This window comes from Notolepis coatsorum (assembly GCF_963971535.1).
Source record: "Notolepis coatsorum genome assembly, chromosome: 5".
Classification (NCBI taxonomy): Eukaryota; Metazoa; Chordata; class Actinopteri; order Aulopiformes; family Paralepididae; genus Notolepis; species Notolepis coatsorum.
This window is the reverse complement of record NC_140169.1, coordinates 156,660,330-156,679,975: the sequence shown is the minus strand read 5'-3', so window position 1 is coordinate 156,679,975 and position 19,646 is coordinate 156,660,330. Positions and strand designations below refer to the sequence as shown.

The window sequence follows — 19,646 nt, the reverse complement described above, 5'->3', positions numbered from 1 at the left end:
GTGTGGACAGTAGCAGGGTTCGCACAAGGTCCTTGAAGCGCTTAAAGTGCTTGATTTTTGATTAAAAGGTCAAGGCCTGGAATTCCTTGAAAACAGCCAATTTTTAACAAGGTGCTTAAAAAGTCATTGTAATTCAAATAAAAAAATGTATTGCATTTAAATTATTATATTTTTAATCTAAAGTCTAACTAATTGTCGGAAAGCCATAAATATTGGATCAGATTTTTTTGCAATAAAAAAAACGCATTTAAAAGTGAATTGGATCCTTTTAAATGCCTTTTTAAAATGAAAAATAGTGGTTGGAAAAGTACTTGAAAGTCCTTGATTTTAATTTTTTTTTCATTTTATTTATTCATACATGGAATTACCACAGTCCAACAGTACATATTCATATAGTTCACCAAAAATACCATGGCCGAAAGGAACAGGAAGAAGAAAAAATCTTATATATACCTGCCCCTACACACACAACACACCGATAGACATATTGTGTAAAACCAAACAGAATATACCCATTTTGCAAAAAAAAATTAACATCAACACAACCAAATTAAATCAACATAAATAAACCCATTTTGTCTATCTATCAGTCAAACTACATATTTAGGTTCATTCATTTACACCCCCCCCCCCCCCCCCCCCCCCACACACACACACACACACACACACACACACACACACACACTTATATAATGTATTATACTTCTATATACTATCTAATTTCTATTTTATTATAATATAACTAAATCATACTATTTATTCTACACCATATTGGTACAGTATTATACAATATTTTAATATATTATTATTCTATGTTACGCTATACTATATTACTATGCTCATACTGGCCTACACTACAACTCTATGCTACGTCATCCTGACACGCTAAACTGCAATATTATACTAAACTGTGCTATACTGTCTGTAACTGAGGGGTTACAAAACCCTGACTGTATTAAAGATTGTGATATATTAAACCACTGCTAGTTATGTACTTTAATTACTGGCCAAACAGTACATCAAATATTGATGGTGAACACTCACAAGAACACGGCATTGACACAGAAATTCTATTGGAGGGTTATTTATTATTATTAGGCAACGTTAGGTTACAGATTGAGAATTAGGGTCGCGCTTGTATGGCGAAGAATATACGTAAAGTCAGTCAAGAGCATAAGTCAGAATAGTAGGAATACTATGATGGGTCTAAGCTGACGCCACCTGTGGTACAGTAGCAATTATATAGGGCAACACCGGTACCAACTGGAGACAATGGGTAGAGGAAAGTTCGGGTACTCCGTCTGAGTCAACGAGGAATAAAGAGGCTCCAGGTACAGGAGTCTGTGCTTGTACTCCCTTGATCAGCAGACAAAAGCAATAGTTGTAATCCAAGATGCTCGACAGCATTGACGACAGCTAGCCAGCCCCTTCCAAGAGGCAGGCCCGAGTGGTAATCCTCACGAGGTTAAATCCCAAACGACAGTGGAAATCAACGGTGCTCTTCTCCGGTGGTCACGGTCCCAAAGCAATATAATCCAACCAGAAATGGTTCTGCAATCGCCGGTGCCGATTCTCCTGTGTACATGTCCAACGGTTCTCGCCTAGGACTCCTCGGGTGTGGGCACGTATTTAGGCCACACAGCCTGGATAAGTGCACTAGCTAAAGACACGACGAACCGATGGGTAATGCTACACACGGAAGAACTGTGGCCGCACGATATACAATAAATGATCGACTATTACTTCACATTAGATTAAGTCGAACTCAACGTTACTGCATTAAACTCTGACACTTTAACATTCTATTCGCACGCGGTTCTCAATGCTCTCTCTATTTAGATGCAAGGTTGCTCACTTCACTGCACGTTGACTCGTGGTGAAGGGTAAGTAAGGTTTAGGTAAGGTACTGCCGTTTACACCTGCGCCGTATTTATACTTAAGTGAATATCTAGTCCCAAGTCTTACTACGCAGACTCTGGGCATGTTCTGACATGCCCAGAGTTGTCTTTGAACTTGCCGTTGGGGGCTTGGTCGTTGGCGCCTGGGGCCGCTGTCCAATAGGAGAGCGAATATTACTCTGGTCTGTACGCAGGTAAAGGGATATTCCGTGTATATATATAAATAATATACAAGGTATATCAAACGATACATATATATATTCAGTTTAATCTGGCCCTTCACAACAGCCGCCTCCTAATTAGTCCGCACCTAATTAGTTAAAAGGAAGACAGATTAATAGTCTAGTCAACTACTCAATGTCTGTTGTGGGGGAGTAGGGCAATCTACAAAGTCAGTGGGTCATGATCGTCATCAAGGGAGTCAGGGAGCCTCGGCAATTCTATCAGCCTTGTCACGGGTCGGGTGTGGTGGTGAGGCAGGTCGGCCCTCCTGGGTATATTGGGCTGTGCTCGCCACTGGCGACAGTCTGGTCGAGTCCGCTGGAAGCGACGTACTGCTTCTCTTCCGTTCAGTATCCAATAGCGACGTCGGATCTCAGCGAAGACTCTCTCTGCCCCAGCGTGGTGCACATCCTCGTCGTATTTCTTTATGATGAGCTCGGTGACCTTGTGTCGGCAGTTGAGGACTATAGGAAACTTGACGTCATCCGTTAAGTCGGGGGCCCGTCTCAGACGACCACCCACCCTGATGAGGCCATGGGTGTCGTGCTCGGGGGCCAAGTGGAGCAGTCTGCTGTCTGACGGGACTGGCTTTGTTCCCTGCAGGCAGTCTAGCTCGTCGGGGAACGAGTCTCTTTGGGCTCGCTGTAGCAGAAGGAGTTCTGCTTCTTCGTAGTTAGCTGCGTTAATGTCGGTAGTGGGGGGAACCTCAGGGTGGTGCCACAGGAATGTCTTTAACTGCGCACTCTCAAAGGTGGGGCAGTCGTCTATGTTAGGGTCAGTGGGGACTGGTGTGTGCGTCAACCCACAGAACATAGATTTCTTGATCTCTGCCTCCTCTTGACTAGCCTCCCGAGGGGTGGGGTTAGGCCACTCTTCTTCCGGGAGCTTGAGGAACTCAGGACCGTCACTGTAGATATTGTGACGTGTGAGGTCATCTAGGGACATCCCCCGTGTGATGACATCTGCTGGGTTCTGTTTCGTGTCCACGTACCTCCAGCACGCTGATCCTGTTAGGTCTTGGATCTCTGTGATTCTGACTCCCACGAAGACCTTGTATCTACAAGAATCGGACTGGATCCATGTGAGTACGGTCATGGAGTCTGACCACAAGATTGTTCTTTGCACCGGGATGGTGAGTTCACGTTGGATTAACGTGGCGAGTTGCGCGCCTACCAGAGCTGCGCAGAGCTCTAGACGCGGGATCGATTGTTGCTTGCGGGGGGCTATCCTTGAGCGAGCCAGGATGAAGGCTGTGTGTATTTCTCCTCCCTCCTCTCGGGCCCGCAAGTAAGCCACCGAGCCGTAGGCCACTTCTGAGGCGTCGCTGAAGACGTGCAGGTCCATCTGGCACGTCTCCAGCCGCACTGTGGGTGGAAAGTAGCTTCGGCGTATGTTCACATTTTGGAGCGAGTTGAGTTCTCTCTCCCACTCTCTCCAGGTGGAAGCGAGGTGGTCGGGTATGGGGTCGTCCCAGCCCTGTTCCTTGTCCCACAGCTCTCGTACAATCATTTTTGCCCGGGTGGTGTAAGGTAGGATACACCCCAGCGGGTCGTATTGCCTTGCGAGTGTTCTGTATACGCTCCGTCTGGTGGTCGGTAGAGGGGTCGACCTTCCCTGCTCCGTGGTCAGGGGTGTGTATTTGTAATGGAGCGAGTCTGTTTTGAAGCGCCAGACTAGGCCTAATGTCATTTCTTGTGCTTCACCTGGGATGGTCGCCATCCAGGTCTCGCTGCTTGCTGCCTTTGTCTCTGGGGAGAGGCTGCGAAGTACTTGAGGGTCACTGCTGGCCCACTGCCTGAGATCAAAGCCGCCTTTGATCAGTGAGGCGCGGAGCTTGAGTAGGAGGGCTTCGGCTTCTTCTGGCGTCGAGACGCTTTGCAGACAGTTGTCCACGTAGAAACTCCTCTCTACACTTTGTCTGACCTCCTCGTCAGCTTCAGGGTCTTCTGTCACATGTTTTTGCAGTGCGAACGTAGCACAGCATGGGCTGCATGTGGTTCCGAAGGGGAGGACCTCCCATTGGTAGATGGATGGTTGCTCATCTTTGATCCTCTCTCTCCATAGGAACCGCAGCAAGGGCTTGTCCTCTTCCACTAGTCGCACCTGCAGGAACATCCCTTTGATGTCGCCGCTGATGGCCACCTTGTCTTGGCGGAAACGTAGTAGCACGCCGAGTAGAGAGGGGCCGAGTGTTGGGCCGGGCAAGAGTTCTTTATTCAGATTCTGTAGTCCGATCTGGTAGCTGCAGTTGAATACAATGCGATCCTTGCCGTTGTGGTGGACCTTGTGGTGGGGCACGTACCATGATTCGATCGTCTGGTCGGCCTCTTGAATGTCAATTTTCTTTATGTGTCCCGCTGTGATCAGCTTGTCGATCTCAGCGCGGTACACAGTGGCTTGAGTGGGGTCTTTGGCTAGACGCCGCTCGGTGTTCAGTAGATATCGCTCTGTCGCTTCTTTTGAGGCGTGGAGGGTGGGCATACCCTCTCGCCTCAAGAGTGGAGTTGCGTATCTCATCACTCCCTTGACCTCGACTCTCTTTGTCCTCTGCTCGAGGAGGGTTATGGCATAAGTGTCTTCCTTTGAACGAACGAGTTTCTTTTCATTCTTAAAGGGCATCGCGTCTAATGTCCATAGCCTCTCGACGTGCTGTAAGAGGGTGGTGTCTTCATCGTTTATCCTTGAGTGAAGGCAGCGAGTGGCTGTCGGTCGGTTGGAAGACCCGGAGAGGGGGCCTTGTAGTGTCCAACCCAGGCGGATCTCGACCGCTGCTGGACAGCCTCTGGGCCCGATGTGGACCCGGTCCGTTGGGACGATGAGGTGTGCGTGGTCGGATCCTATGAGCAGGGTCAGGGTGGCGCCGTCGATGAGCGGTATAGGTAGTTGACGTAGGTGCACGTATTTTTCCATCAGCTTTGGGATGGGGTAGGTGTACTGTGACAGGCCTATGTCGTGGCTGGTGAAGGCGTTAGTAATTCTATACTGCTTCTCGGGCTGCCCGACCGCTGCTATCGTGAGGGAGACATTTTCACCCTTTATGGTCTTCAGGTCTCTTCTAATGGTACGGATTGTCATTGTTTCTTCGCTCCCCCGCAGACCCAGCCGGGCTGCGGCGGATGCGAGGAGGAGAGTCTTTTCTGACCCATCGTCTAGGACGGCATAAGTGTCCATGACCTTGTCCTCGTAGCTTAATATCACTCGGACCACCTTCAAGAGCACTCGGGAGCTCCCGCTCTTCGCAGGGTCTATATACATGACGTTCACTCTCGAGCTGCTTGGGGGTACGGGCTTCTTCTTGTTGCTGTCGTGTAGGACCTCCAAGTGGGCGCCGTCGCACTTGCTGCATTTCTTCTTTAAACGGCACTCAGCTGCCATATGGCTGCGCGCGCAGCGGAAGCAGCGGCGGTTGGCTTTGATCCACTGACTCACCTCGTCAGCGGTCATCTTCTTGAAAGTGTCACATTGAGACAGCCAATGTTCCTTTTCACAGTACTGGCATACAATCTTCCACTTCCCCTTGGTCGGGGGGGTGCTGTGGTTCTTGTGCTGCGGCACTGACTCGGCCTGGTGCATAACGGTCACTGACCGGCGGTTATCGTTAGATCTCCGAGGTCCATCTCTTGGGCTAGATCCACTCCACACGAACGTGTCCAGTCGTAGGCTGCTGACTTCCCTTGCGAGGAAGGCGGCCAGGTCTAGGAGGGATGGCTCGGGGCCGTCGGGATCACGGTGGTCTCTCTGCCGCCGAAAACGCTCTTGGCGGGCTGGAGGGAGCTTCTCCAGTATTCGCTCCACATTAGAGTTTGCATATAGTTCATATCTCCCTTTCTCCTTTTGGGACCCCAGCATCCCTACTAGGGATTGCACCTTGATAGAGAGGTCATCCAGTGCTCTATTGTCTTTGGCTGGGGGGAGGCGGTCGATATCTCTTATTTCTTGTATCACGTAGTCCCATATGCGTCCATACCGCTGGTCGAGGGCCACTAGAGCCGCGGAGTATGGGGTACTTGAGTTGGAGTATGCCAGCGCTATGTTATGCGCTCTGGGCACCTTGAGATGCTTGAGGAGGATGGCATTATTGTACGACTCGTCGGGGACGTCGGACATCATAGTCTCCAAGCACATGCGTAATTCCGTGTACTGTGCTCTGTCCTCGCGCGTAAAGTCTGGGAACGTCGGTGTGCCAAGGTACGATGCCATGGATGGCTGGCACATTGGTGAGCGTAGGGGAAGAGGCCTCCTGGGCGAGTCTCCCCGTACGTGTTGTCGTGGGTTGGTACTTGGTGGGTACCAGAGGCCGGGTACCCAGGTGCTGTTCCTCGGTGCTGACTGTACGTCAAACTCACCCGTGAGTTGGGTCGGGGGTTTGTAGTGCAGTGACTCGGGGCTGAAGTCGGGGCTGTACTGGGCCTCCTGGTCCAGAGTACGTTGCTGCTGGTGGGCTTGACATTCCTCCTCTTCCTCTTCCTCTTCTAGGTCCTGGAGTCTTCTAGTCAGTCTCTCGGCGACGTAGGCCGGTTCTTCCCGGTGGCTGGGTCTCGTATGGACTGGTCGGGGAGGGGGGTCGGAGACGTAGACAGGTTCCTCCTGTTGGCCGGGTCCCGGGTCGCTTTGTCGGGTAGGGGAAGGTGCCCTAGACCCTTGTCGTGATGATCTCCGGGAGCTCCGTGCGGAGAGAGGGGGTGTCGCCCTGGCAATCAATTGTTCTATCATCTGCGCCTGCAGCCGGTCGCGCTCTGCTTCGCGCTGGGCATTGGCGGCATCGCGCTGTGCATTGGCGCGGTCTCGTTCGATGTTCTCTTCCGTCTGAAGGCGTCTCTCCTCCAGTCTTATGCGGTCGTCTTCACTCCTTTGTTGCGCCTGGAAGCGCTCTTGTTCAGTTGCAGAGTGTTCGCGTTCACTAAGGGCTTGCGCTTGGAGTTGCGCGTGAAGGCGCTCTCGTTCCGCTGCAGAGTGTTCGCGCTCGCTTAATTGTTGCGCCTGGAGGCGCTCTCTTTCCGCGGCAGAGTGTTCGCGCTCGCTTGCTTGTTGCGCCTGGAGGCGCTCTCGTTCCACGGCAGAGTGTTCGCGCTCACTAAGGGCTTGCGCTTGGAGTTGCGCGTGGAGGCGCTCTCTTTCCGTGGCGGAGTGTTCGCGCTCACTAAGCGTCTTTGCTTGAAGCCGATCGCGTTCGGTGGAGGCTGTCAGGGTGGCGATCAAGGCTTGCGCCAGTATCTGGTCCGCCTCGCTGGGGGATGACACTGACGGAGGTGATCGGGTGCTGACAGGGCTCGTTGGAGATCTGTTCTCCTGGCGCGCCCCGAGGTCCATCTCCTGGGCGCGCTTCTCTTCTCTTGGTTGTGTGTCGGGTTCTATCCCTGGAGCGCTTTCTTTATCCTGGAGCGCTCCGGGGACTATCCCGGTGACGCTGTCTGGAGGTATAGTCATGTCATGTCCCACCTGGTCCCCCCCGTGAGCTGAGTCAGTTTCGTTTGAACCCACTGGGGTCTCTACTGGCAGGGTCGCCAAGTCGATAGGATTTGACATGCTTTGACTATCCGCTTTATCCGTATTTAACGTCTGTTTAGATAAGCTAGGGGGTAGAACGACAGCGAATTCCTCCAGATAGGGAGGTGGCTGACGTTTGCGCTGCGGGCGTTCTAGCTTGGGAGAGCCGCTTGGGGAGTGTTCACCGCTGGCCATGGTTAATATTAATATTATATTAAATATTACACTGATACCCTCCGGCTCGAAGGACCAATTGTAACTGAGGGGTTACAAAACCCTGACTGTATTAAAGATTGTGATATATTAAACCACTGCTAGTTATGTACTTTAATTACTGGCCAAACAGTACATCAAATATTGATGGTGAACACTCACAAGAACACGGCATTGACACAGAAATTCTATTGGAGGGTTATTTATTATTATTAGGCAACGTTAGGTTACAGATTGAGAATTAGGGTTGCGCTTGTATGGCGAAGAATATACGTAAAGTCAGTCAAGAGCATAAGTCAGAATAGTAGGAATACTATGATGGGTCTAAGCTGACGCCACCTGTGGTACAGTAGCAATTATATAGGGCAACACCGGTACCAACTGGAGACAATGGGTAGAGGAAAGTTCGGGTACTCCGTCTGAGTCAACGAGGAATAAAGAGGCTCCAGGTACAGGAGTCGGTGCTTGTACTCCCTTGATCAGCAGACAAAAGCAATAGTTGTAATCCAAGATGCTCGACAGCATTGACGACAGCTAGCCAGCCCCTTCCAAGAGGCAGGCCCGAGTGGTAATCCTCACGAGGTTAAATCCCAAACGACAGTGGAAATCAACGGTGCTCTTCTCCGGTGGTCACGGTCCCAAAGCAATATAATCCAACCAGAAATGGTTCTGCAATCGCCGGTGCCGATTCTCCTGTGTACATGTCCAACGGTTCTCGCCTAGGACTCCTCGGGTGTGGGCACGTATTTAGGCCACACAGCCTGGATAAGTGCACTAGCTAAAGACACGACGAACCGATGGGTAATGCTACACACGGAAGAACTGTGGCCGCACGATATACAATAAATGATCGACTATTACTTCACATTAGATTAAGTCGAACTCAACGTTACTGCATTAAACTCTGACACTTTAACATTCTATTCGCACGCGGTTCTCAATGCTCTATTTAGATGCAAGGTTGCTCACTTCACTGCACGTTGACTCGTGGTGAAGGGTAAGTAAGGTTTAGGTAAGGTACTGCCGTTTACACCTGCGCCGTATTTATACTTAAGTGAATATCTAGTCCCAAGTCTTACTACGCAGACTCTGGGCATGTTCTGACATGCCCAGAGTTGTCTTTGAACTTGCCGTTGGGGGCTTGGTCGTTGGCGCCTGGGGCCGCTGTCCAATAGGAGAGCGAATATTACTCTGGTCTGTACGCAGGTAAAGGGATATTACGTGTATATATATAAATAATATACAAGGTATATCAAACGATACATATATATATTCAGTTTAATCTGGCCCTTCACAACACTGTCTATGTATCTTTTCTTTGCACAACCTTTTGAAGTGAAATATATTAGTGGAACTCTTTTCATCGTTCTGCAAAGAATTCCATAGTTTGATACCTATAACTGAGGTGCACCTTTGTTTTAAGGTTGTTCGTGCAAATTGGTGTTTAAAATTTAATTTCCTTCTGCTGTCATCTGGACAGGGAACGAACAACCTCTGTATATTTGCTGGTAATACTCTGCATTTTGCTCTAAACAAAACTAATAAAGTCTGTATTTCAGCTAACTCTTTAAAGGCCAACCTTCACGTTGTATTTTTGTTCAATAAACAATGTGGACTAGGCCAACGGTGACTTTCATGAAGAAGGAAAAAAAAGTATTGAAATTGACCCAGTTTTAGCGTTTTTATCAAACATTTTGTCTGCCCAACACAATCACCACGCACGTGAATATTTTAATCAATGGTTCATAACGTGCGTGTGTAATCGAAATGATCTCGTCACAACAGGTGCAGGGCACCAGGGGGCTCACCAGGGGGCGCTGAGAGTCACACACAGCTAGTGGCAGGCACTGCAGGCAGAGAGCCTTGCTACCAAGGATATATGCTTGCTGCTACTAGCCGAATGAAAATGTATCTGTTTCACCTAACACTATTGCTCCGTGATTATAGCCATCCATCTCTAAAGCTAACCACTATTTGTAAAAGCCACAACCACGTTACCATATTTGTAATAATGTAAATCATTGTGTCGTTGTACATATTGTGTTTATAACGTTAGTAGCTAACTTAGCTTGGTAGCTATTGTGCTAACAACATATCCCGACATCCGGCTCGCTGGCCGGCATGAACGGCCGACCCAAAATGGTTCTCTCCTCTCTGTACACCCCGTCCCCACGGGTACCCTGCCGGGGGGCCCATGGACGCGACAACGGCGGCAGCCGTAGGGTGCTCGAGCCCGTAAAGGCTAGTGGTACACGATAGCTATGAGCTAACTAACGCTACAGGCTCAAACACCCTATGGCCGCCGCTGTTGTCGCGTCCACAAGCTCCTCCGCAGGACACCCGCGAGGACGGGGGCACACAAAGAGGAGAGAACCACCCGCAGGGACGGCGGAGCTATAGGCTAACGTCAGTGTAGTGGTCCCGACTGTAGCAGGGACGGCGGAGCTATAGGCTAACTGTGATGCACCGAGTGGGCCACCATTGATCTACATGCCCCGATCTCAAATGGTTCACGACAGTAGACATAATGCTAACGTTAGCCAGCGCCATATATCGAGTAGTACTATGACCCGGACGGGCAAGGCATACGTTTCCTGAAGTGACGTCACGGCCGTGCTAGCGTCTGATAAGCTTTTAGATTCGGCTCATTAATATGCACCTGTAGTGACGTCGGCGTTTGATAAGCTTTTTTGATTCGCGCGTGCATGTTATTCGTGCGTGGACCTTTTTAACTCTTTCGGAGTGGCATTTCCGGTGTCAAATGGAAAAAAATAAATAATGAAATTATATACCAATGATGTAAACTACCCATAATTGATCAGTAGGGTTTAACCTGGATGTTGGGCTTTAAGTTTCAATAGTCTGGATTTAATAAATAATAATAAAGTCCTTGAATTTCATTTAGGGATGCACCCAAATCTCGGCCACTGAAGATATTTGTCAAGAAAATAGGGTTTTTACCTCCTGCAGAGAACAAAGGGTTTTTTCCCCATAATGAACAAGGAATATCTACTTTTTAAAGATTTTTATTTTAAATTTGTATTGTAGCAAAAGTTGCTCTTCTTCGTGGGCTATTGAGGTTCAAACAGTGCCGGTAACCCATGCTGTTCGCTGAACGCAATGCGCTCCAGAATCCCAACCCCCAACCCCTGTACTGCATCGCGACCGTACTCTGGATGAGGTCGAATGTTCGAATAGTCGTGCCAGTGTCCACATTCGATTTTCATGTCCGAGTCGAAGAAATTATATATAATTATTATAATTTTTTTTAAAGTGAAGCAAACCAACCTAATTTTCAGAGCCTAATTGATCTAAAAGTGGCACATGCTACTGTTTCTGTTTGTTTATTAAAACCGGTTGATAGGCCAATGCATTGCTGTTATTACAGGCTACGACGGCGAACAGTGTCATTTTGATTTATTGTCGGTCAGCTGAGCCGATCGACGCTCTGAAGGATTATCTGAAGTGCCTATTTATGTGCAATAACCTTTGATTTTAATGATCCATTCTATTAATTAAAAAGAATAACCGAATTTAACTGAAACTGAACATTTTAATTGAATTTAAGTAGAATTTCCGAATATTCGGTCTTAAGAACAGTAGACTATTCGAAAATGATTTTGGTCAGTCATGCACAGCACATCCCTAGACTGTACTTGATCCGATTACTTTGTTGTGGGTTGAAAAGCAGTGTGCAGTGTTGCACGCAAAATGATGTTGTACAAAAACCGTCTTCCTCTGTGCTGCGCGCCCCCCGTCTTCATCATCCACCGGCGTTTCCATCAAAGCCACTTTCCCCACGGATCACTTCACACACACGCTGCTTTCCCCCCACATCAAAGGAGTGGTCTTCACACCGCGGATCATACAGTCGCGATAAGCCCTCTTGTATATTGGAGGAGCAATTGGAGGCCGTTTCCCAGAGCCGGCAGCCAGATGACATGCAGGTGCTTGTCTGCCCCCTCCACAAGCACAGACCGGTGACTTATTTTATTTCTTTATTTTCAGTTATTGTGCTTTTGTTGGTATAATGTCTGGTGGAAAAGACAATGTTCAATAGACTAATACGGGTTTTTTTCATCACCATGCCGTTTCGTCATTTTTTATAAATAAATCAAAAGCTACATTTATTGAATTACATTTATGGAATAGTACAAATTGGCCAAAAATACGGGTATTGGTTTCGGTATTTGGTGTTAAATTATTTTAATTTAGGTGCATCCCTAGTGGATGGTTAATGGACTATCCCGGTGACGCTGTCTGGAGGTATAGTCATGTCATGTCCCACCTGGTCCCCCCCGTGAGCTGAGTCAGTTTCGTTTGAACCCACTGGGGTCTCTACTGGCAGGGTCGCCAAGTCGATAGGATTTGACATGCTTTGACTATCCGCTTTATCCGTATTTAACGTCTGTTTAGATAAGCTAGGGGGTAGAACGACAGCGAATTCCTCCAGATAGGGAGGTGGCTGACGTTTGCGCTGCGGGCGTTCTAGCTTGGGAGAGCCGCTTGGGGAGTGTTCACCGCTGGCCATGGTTAATATTAATATTATATTAAATATTACACTGATACCCTCCGGCTCGAAGGACCAATTGTAACTGAGGGGTTACAAAACCCTGACTGTATTAAAGATTGTGATATATTAAACCACTGCTAGTTATGTACTTTAATTACTGGCCAAACAGTACATCAAATATTGATGGTGAACACTCACAAGAACACGGCATTGACACAGAAATTCTATTGGAGGGTTATTTATTATTATTAGGCAACGTTAGGTTACAGATTGAGAATTAGGGTTGCGCTTGTATGGCGAAGAATATACGTAAAGTCAGTCAAGAGCATAAGTCAGAATAGTAGGAATACTATGATGGGTCTAAGCTGACGCCACCTGTGGTACAGTAGCAATTATATAGGGCAACACCGGTACCAACTGGAGACAATGGGTAGAGGAAAGTTCGGGTACTCCGTCTGAGTCAACGAGGAATAAAGAGGCTCCAGGTACAGGAGTCGGTGCTTGTACTCCCTTGATCAGCAGACAAAAGCAATAGTTGTAATCCAAGATGCTCGACAGCATTGACGACAGCTAGCCAGCCCCTTCCAAGAGGCAGGCCCGAGTGGTAATCCTCACGAGGTTAAATCCCAAACGACAGTGGAAATCAACGGTGCTCTTCTCCGGTGGTCACGGTCCCAAAGCAATATAATCCAACCAGAAATGGTTCTGCAATCGCCGGTGCCGATTCTCCTGTGTACATGTCCAACGGTTCTCGCCTAGGACTCCTCGGGTGTGGGCACGTATTTAGGCCACACAGCCTGGATAAGTGCACTAGCTAAAGACACGACGAACCGATGGGTAATGCTACACACGGAAGAACTGTGGCCGCACGATATACAATAAATGATCGACTATTACTTCACATTAGATTAAGTCGAACTCAACGTTACTGCATTAAACTCTGACACTTTAACATTCTATTCGCACGCGGTTCTCAATGCTCTATTTAGATGCAAGGTTGCTCACTTCACTGCACGTTGACTCGTGGTGAAGGGTAAGTAAGGTTTAGGTAAGGTACTGCCGTTTACACCTGCGCCGTATTTATACTTAAGTGAATATCTAGTCCCAAGTCTTACTACGCAGACTCTGGGCATGTTCTGACATGCCCAGAGTTGTCTTTGAACTTGCCGTTGGGGGCTTGGTCGTTGGCGCCTGGGGCCGCTGTCCAATAGGAGAGCGAATATTACTCTGGTCTGTACGCAGGTAAAGGGATATTACGTGTATATATATAAATAATATACAAGGTATATCAAACGATACATATATATATTCAGTTTAATCTGGCCCTTCACAACACTGTCTATGTATCTTTTCTTTGCACAACCTTTTGAAGTGAAATATATTAGTGGAACTCTTTTCATCGTTCTGCAAAGAATTCCATAGTTTGATACCTATAACTGAGGTGCACCTTTGTTTTAAGGTTGTTCGTGCAAATTGGTGTTTAAAATTTAATTTCCTTCTGCTGTCATCTGGACAGGGAACGAACAACCTCTGTATATTTGCTGGTAATACTCTGCATTTTGCTCTAAACAAAACTAATAAAGTCTGTATTTCAGCTAACTCTTTAAAGGCCAACCTTCACGTTGTATTTTTGTTCAATAAACAATGTGGACTAGGCCAACGGTGACTTTCATGAAGAAGGAAAAAAAAGTATTGAAATTGACCCAGTTTTAGCGTTTTTATCAAACATTTTGTCTGCCCAACACAATCACCACGCACGTGAATATTTTAATCAATGGTTCATAACGTGCGTGTGTAATCGAAATGATCTCGTCACAACAGGTGCAGGGCACCAGGGGGCTCACCAGGGGGCGCTGAGAGTCACACACAGCTAGTGGCAGGCACTGCAGGCAGAGAGCCTTGCTACCAAGGATATATGCTTGCTGCTACTAGCCGAATGAAAATGTATCTGTTTCACCTAACACTATTGCTCCGTGATTATAGCCATCCATCTCTAAAGCTAACCACTATTTGTAAAAGCCACAACCACGTTACCATATTTGTAATAATGTAAATCATTGTGTCGTTGTACATATTGTGTTTATAACGTTAGTAGCTAACTTAGCTTGGTAGCTATTGTGCTAACAACATATCCCGACATCCGGCTCGCTGGCCGGCATGAACGGCCGACCCAAAATGGTTCTCTCCTCTCTGTACACCCCGTCCCCACGGGTACCCTGCCGGGGGGCCCATGGACGCGACAACGGCGGCAGCCGTAGGGTGCTCGAGCCCGTAAAGGCTAGTGGTACACGATAGCTATGAGCTAACTAACGCTACAGGCTCAAACACCCTATGGCCGCCGCTGTTGTCGCGTCCACAAGCTCCTCCGCAGGACACCCGCGAGGACGGGGGCACACAAAGAGGAGAGAACCACCCGCAGGGACGGCGGAGCTATAGGCTAACGTCAGTGTAGTGGTCCCGACTGTAGCAGGGACGGCGGAGCTATAGGCTAACTGTGATGCACCGAGTGGGCCACCATTGATCTACATGCCCCGATCTCAAATGGTTCACGACAGTAGACATAATGCTAACGTTAGCCAGCGCCATATATCGAGTAGTACTATGACCCGGACGGGCAAGGCATACGTTTCCTGAAGTGACGTCACGGCCGTGCTAGCGTCTGATAAGCTTTTAGATTCGGCTCATTAATATGCACCTGTAGTGACGTCGGCGTTTGATAAGCTTTTTTGATTCGCGCGTGCATGTTATTCGTGCGTGGACCTTTTTAACTCTTTCGGAGTGGCATTTCCGGTGTCAAATGGAAAAAAATAAATAATGAAATTATATACCAATGATGTAAACTACCCATAATTGATCAGTAGGGTTTAACCTGGATGTTGGGCTTTAAGTTTCAATAGTCTGGATTTAATAAATAATAATAAAGTCCTTGAATTTCATTTAGGGATGCACCCAAATCTCGGCCACTGAAGATATTTGTCAAGAAAATAGGGTTTTTACCTCCTGCAGAGAACAAAGGGTTTTTTCCCCATAATGAACAAGGAATATCTACTTTTTAAAGATTTTTATTTTAAATTTGTATTGTAGCAAAAGTTGCTCTTCTTCGTGGGCTATTGAGGTTCAAACAGTGCCGGTAACCCATGCTGTTCGCTGAACGCAATGCGCTCCAGAATCCCAACCCCCAACCCCTGTACTGCATCGCGACCGTACTCTGGATGAGGTCGAATGTTCGAATAGTCGTGCCAGTGTCCACATTCGATTTTCATGTCCGAGTCGAAGAAATTATATATAATTATTATAATTTTTTTTAAAGTGAAGCAAACCAACCTAATTTTCAGAGCCTAATTGATCTAAAAGTGGCACATGCTACTGTTTCTGTTTGTTTATTAAAACCGGTTGATAGGCCAATGCATTGCTGTTATTACAGGCTACGACGGCGAACAGTGTCATTTTGATTTATTGTCGGTCAGCTGAGCCGATCGACGCTCTGAAGGATTATCTGAAGTGCCTATTTATGTGCAATAACCTTTGATTTTAATGATCCATTCTATTAATTAAAAAGAATAACCGAATTTAACTGAAACTGAACATTTTAATTGAATTTAAGTAGAATTTCCGAATATTCGGTCTTAAGAACAGTAGACTATTCGAAAATGATTTTGGTCAGTCATGCACAGCACATCCCTAGACTGTACTTGATCCGATTACTTTGTTGTGGGTTGAAAAGCAGTGTGCAGTGTTGCACGCAAAATGATGTTGTACAAAAACCGTCTTCCTCTGTGCTGCGCGCCCCCCGTCTTCATCATCCACCGGCGTTTCCATCAAAGCCACTTTCCCCACGGATCACTTCACACACACGCTGCTTTCCCCCCACATCAAAGGAGTGGTCTTCACACCGCGGATCATACAGTCGCGATAAGCCCTCTTGTATATTGGAGGAGCAATTGGAGGCCGTTTCCCAGAGCCGGCAGCCAGATGACATGCAGGTGCTTGTCTGCCCCCTCCACAAGCACAGACCGGTGACTTATTTTATTTCTTTATTTTCAGTTATTGTGCTTTTGTTGGTATAATGTCTGGTGGAAAAGACAATGTTCAATAGACTAATACGGGTTTTTTTCATCACCATGCCGTTTCGTCATTTTTTATAAATAAATCAAAAGCTACATTTATTGAATTACATTTATGGAATAGTACAAATTGGCCAAAAATACGGGTATTGGTTTCGGTATTTGGTGTTAAATTATTTTAATTTAGGTGCATCCCTAGTGGATGGTTAATGAAGTGGCTAGAGTGATGGGATTGTTTTCGATGGGAATATTGATAATACCTCCGTGGTTAATCCCATACATATATGTATTAAAAATAAGGGAAAATATATTTTTCACAAACAATTTTTTTTTTAATATTTGTAAAAAAAAGAAAAAAATGTAATGACTATTTAAAAAAAAAAAAAGGAGATCGATGCTCATCCCTAAGGCAGATGTTTCTGAATCTGCGTGCGTCGGCTGTGGGAACACTCTCTGCTCTCATCACACCGGTGTGTTTTACAGGGTTTGCACAAGGTCCTTGAAGTGCTTGATTTTTGACAAAAAAAAAGTCGAGGCCTGGAATTCCTTGAAAACAGCCAATTTTTTAACAAGGTGCTAAAAAAGTCCTTGAAATTCAAATCAACCATTCGCATTGAAAGTTTTGTTCATCCATGATAAAAACATTTCTTAATCAAGAAATTAGAGTAAAGTGTAACTAATTGTCGGAAATTGGTTTTTAAGGCATAAATATTGGATCCGATTTTTCCCCCTATAAAAAAACATAATTTAAAAATGTATTGTATCCTTTTAAATTCCCTTTTAAAATAAAAAAGAATAGTGCTTGGGAAAGTACTTGAAAGTCCTTGCATTTCATTTAGCAGCGTCTGTGGGTGTACCCCGGGTGTACCTTGACGAAGGTGAGCTTGCAGAGGCAGGCGCTGCTCTTGTTGTTCCTGATGGTGATCTCGCCGTAGTGCTCGATCCAGCGGTGCCCGTTCAGGATGTTGTGCACGCACGTGGTGATCTTGTTCCACTCGTAGTGGTCGCCGAAGCTGAGGGACGGAACAAGGGTGCTTATTTACGATTATAGAGGCTAATTGTGTGATTTAGTATGTGTGTGTGTGTGCATGAGGGAGGGGGTTGAATTGGCACTTGAATGAACAGTTTTTTTTTAACATTAAACGTATTGTTAGCAAACACCATTAAAACCAATGGGCTTTTAGCAGTTAGCAGTACCCATTGGTTTCAATGATTACCTATTATCAACAAGCAATTATCAGGGACAATTTGATCGCTAACGGGACATCCGATCAAAAATGTTCTTATCATTGGAAAGAAATGTGTTGGAAAAAATATTTGAAATCCCTTTAGGCAGTCCCTGACATCAGGAGGTTACCTAGCCCCTTTCGTGACTGTGATGCAAGCCTTGCTTGAATACGCAGCAGTGTCGGCGCCATGGGGGGGCATTCGCGGGCCATGCCCCCCCAGATGACGCACTGTGCCCCTCCAAAACGTCATAGGCAATTATTATAAAATAATTAAATAATTAAACATTTAATTATTTTTATTATAGTAAAAGTCAGATGTTTTCCTTTATAAATAGGCTATGTGGCCTATTATTAAACGAAATTAAATAAAAAAAAAGTCTTAAAAGAAGTGTATGTTTGCTCGCACGTAGCCCCTTTCGTGACTGATGCACAGAGTGAATCCACAGTTACTTGCTCCTCAATAGGAAACCAACCTAGATTTACCATGAAGGACTGGTTCTGGTCGAACCGTTCGTTATACAAGTATCACAGAGAAATTTCAAAGATACTCACAGTTGCACGAGGGTCTTGGACAGAGATACGGGAGGGTTAGAAAGCTCTGCGTTGCTAATAAACATTTTAAATATCTTTTATAAACTGGTCAAAACGGCATTATTTCCAGCGTTGGGTGCATGATGCGCATGCGCTGTGATCACAGCGCAGGCGCAGCAGGCAGCCAAATACGGAAATAATGCCGTTTTGAGCAGTGTTGATCCCAGTTTATAAAAAACAGCAAACAGTCTCGCCCCCCTCTCCAATCTTATTTCGTTGCATGATAAGCTTGCGTGTAGTTATTGATTATTATATGCAAGGGGAGGGGGTGGGCGGTGGGGGTCAATCGGAGATCGGGTTTAGAGTCAGAGAGTTGCGTAGTGGTTGTAAGAGGATCCATGGACCTGCCCCGCTGTACAGTACTGGCTGGCACAGACATAACAAGGCATATGCAGACAGTGAGTAATGTGTTCTCAACCAGGAGCACCGTTAACAGTTACTTTCACTTATTAATGAATGTAAAGCCCAGCTTCTGGCTTATTTCATACTGTTTCATTTGTGTGTGCGCGCAAGACGCGAGTTGATTGATTGATTGAAAACTTTATTAACAGATTGCAGAATGGGTACAATACAGTACAGTGTGTTTGTTGTGACGTGAGAGAGAGAAAGAGAGAGAGAGAGAGAGAGAGAGAGAGAGAGAGAGAGAGAGAGAGACTGTCTTATCTCTTATGCGCACTCATGTTTTGAAATGCATGTTGGTTTGCGGGAAATTCGTTTTCTGAAGCCTATATTTTATGCCCCCCCGAAATTACCATATGCCCCCCCGTTAAATTCGCTCTGGCGCCGACTCTGATACGCAGTCACTTATTCGACGATAGTAGCCAGGTTAATGTGCACCATCAAGCACTGGTTAAAGACGAGCGGTGGGTCCAAAATATATCAGATATCAATTTCAAAGGTACTCACCGTTGCATTAGGGTTTCACACATACACGCGGCGGGGTTTGAAAGCTGGGCGTTGTTAATAAACATTTTAAATCATTTTTATAAACGAGTAAAAAAAATCACTGAGCTAGCCTTGGCTAAAATGGCTGCTTCCGCATTTTGACGCAGGAGCGCTGTGATTGCTGGCTGCTTTGTCACGTGCCTGGTGCGCCCAGCAATCACAGCGCTCCTACTGTAAAATGCGGAAGCAGCCATTTTAGCCAAGGCTAGCTCAGTGATTTTTTTACTCGTTTATAAAAATTATTTAAAATCTTTATTAGCAACGCCGAGCTTTCAAACCCTGCCGCGTGTGTGTGTGTGTGTGAAACCCTAATGCAACGGTGAGTACCTTTGAAATTGATATCTGATATATTTTGGACCCACCGCTCGCTTTTAAGCAGTGCTTGATGGTGCACATTAACATGGCTACTATCGTCGAATAAGTGACTGCGTATTCAAGCAAGGCTTGCATCACAGTCACGAAAGGGGCTAGAGGTTACCCTGGT

General features: G+C 46.5%; 1 protein-coding gene across 1 annotated transcript in view; it reads right to left on the bottom strand.

Annotated features, from left to right (window-relative positions):
- Positions 1-19,646, bottom strand: part of osbpl6 (oxysterol binding protein-like 6) — a gene marked incomplete at its 3' end in the record, with an annotated part of 253,483 nt that overhangs the window by 14,023 nt on the left and 219,814 nt on the right. Inside the window, exon 18 of the mRNA XM_084314748.1 lies at positions 17,266-17,410. Coding sequence (XP_084170874.1) covers positions 17,266-17,410 — 145 coding nt within the window. The remainder of the gene's footprint in view (positions 1-17,265; positions 17,411-19,646) is intronic.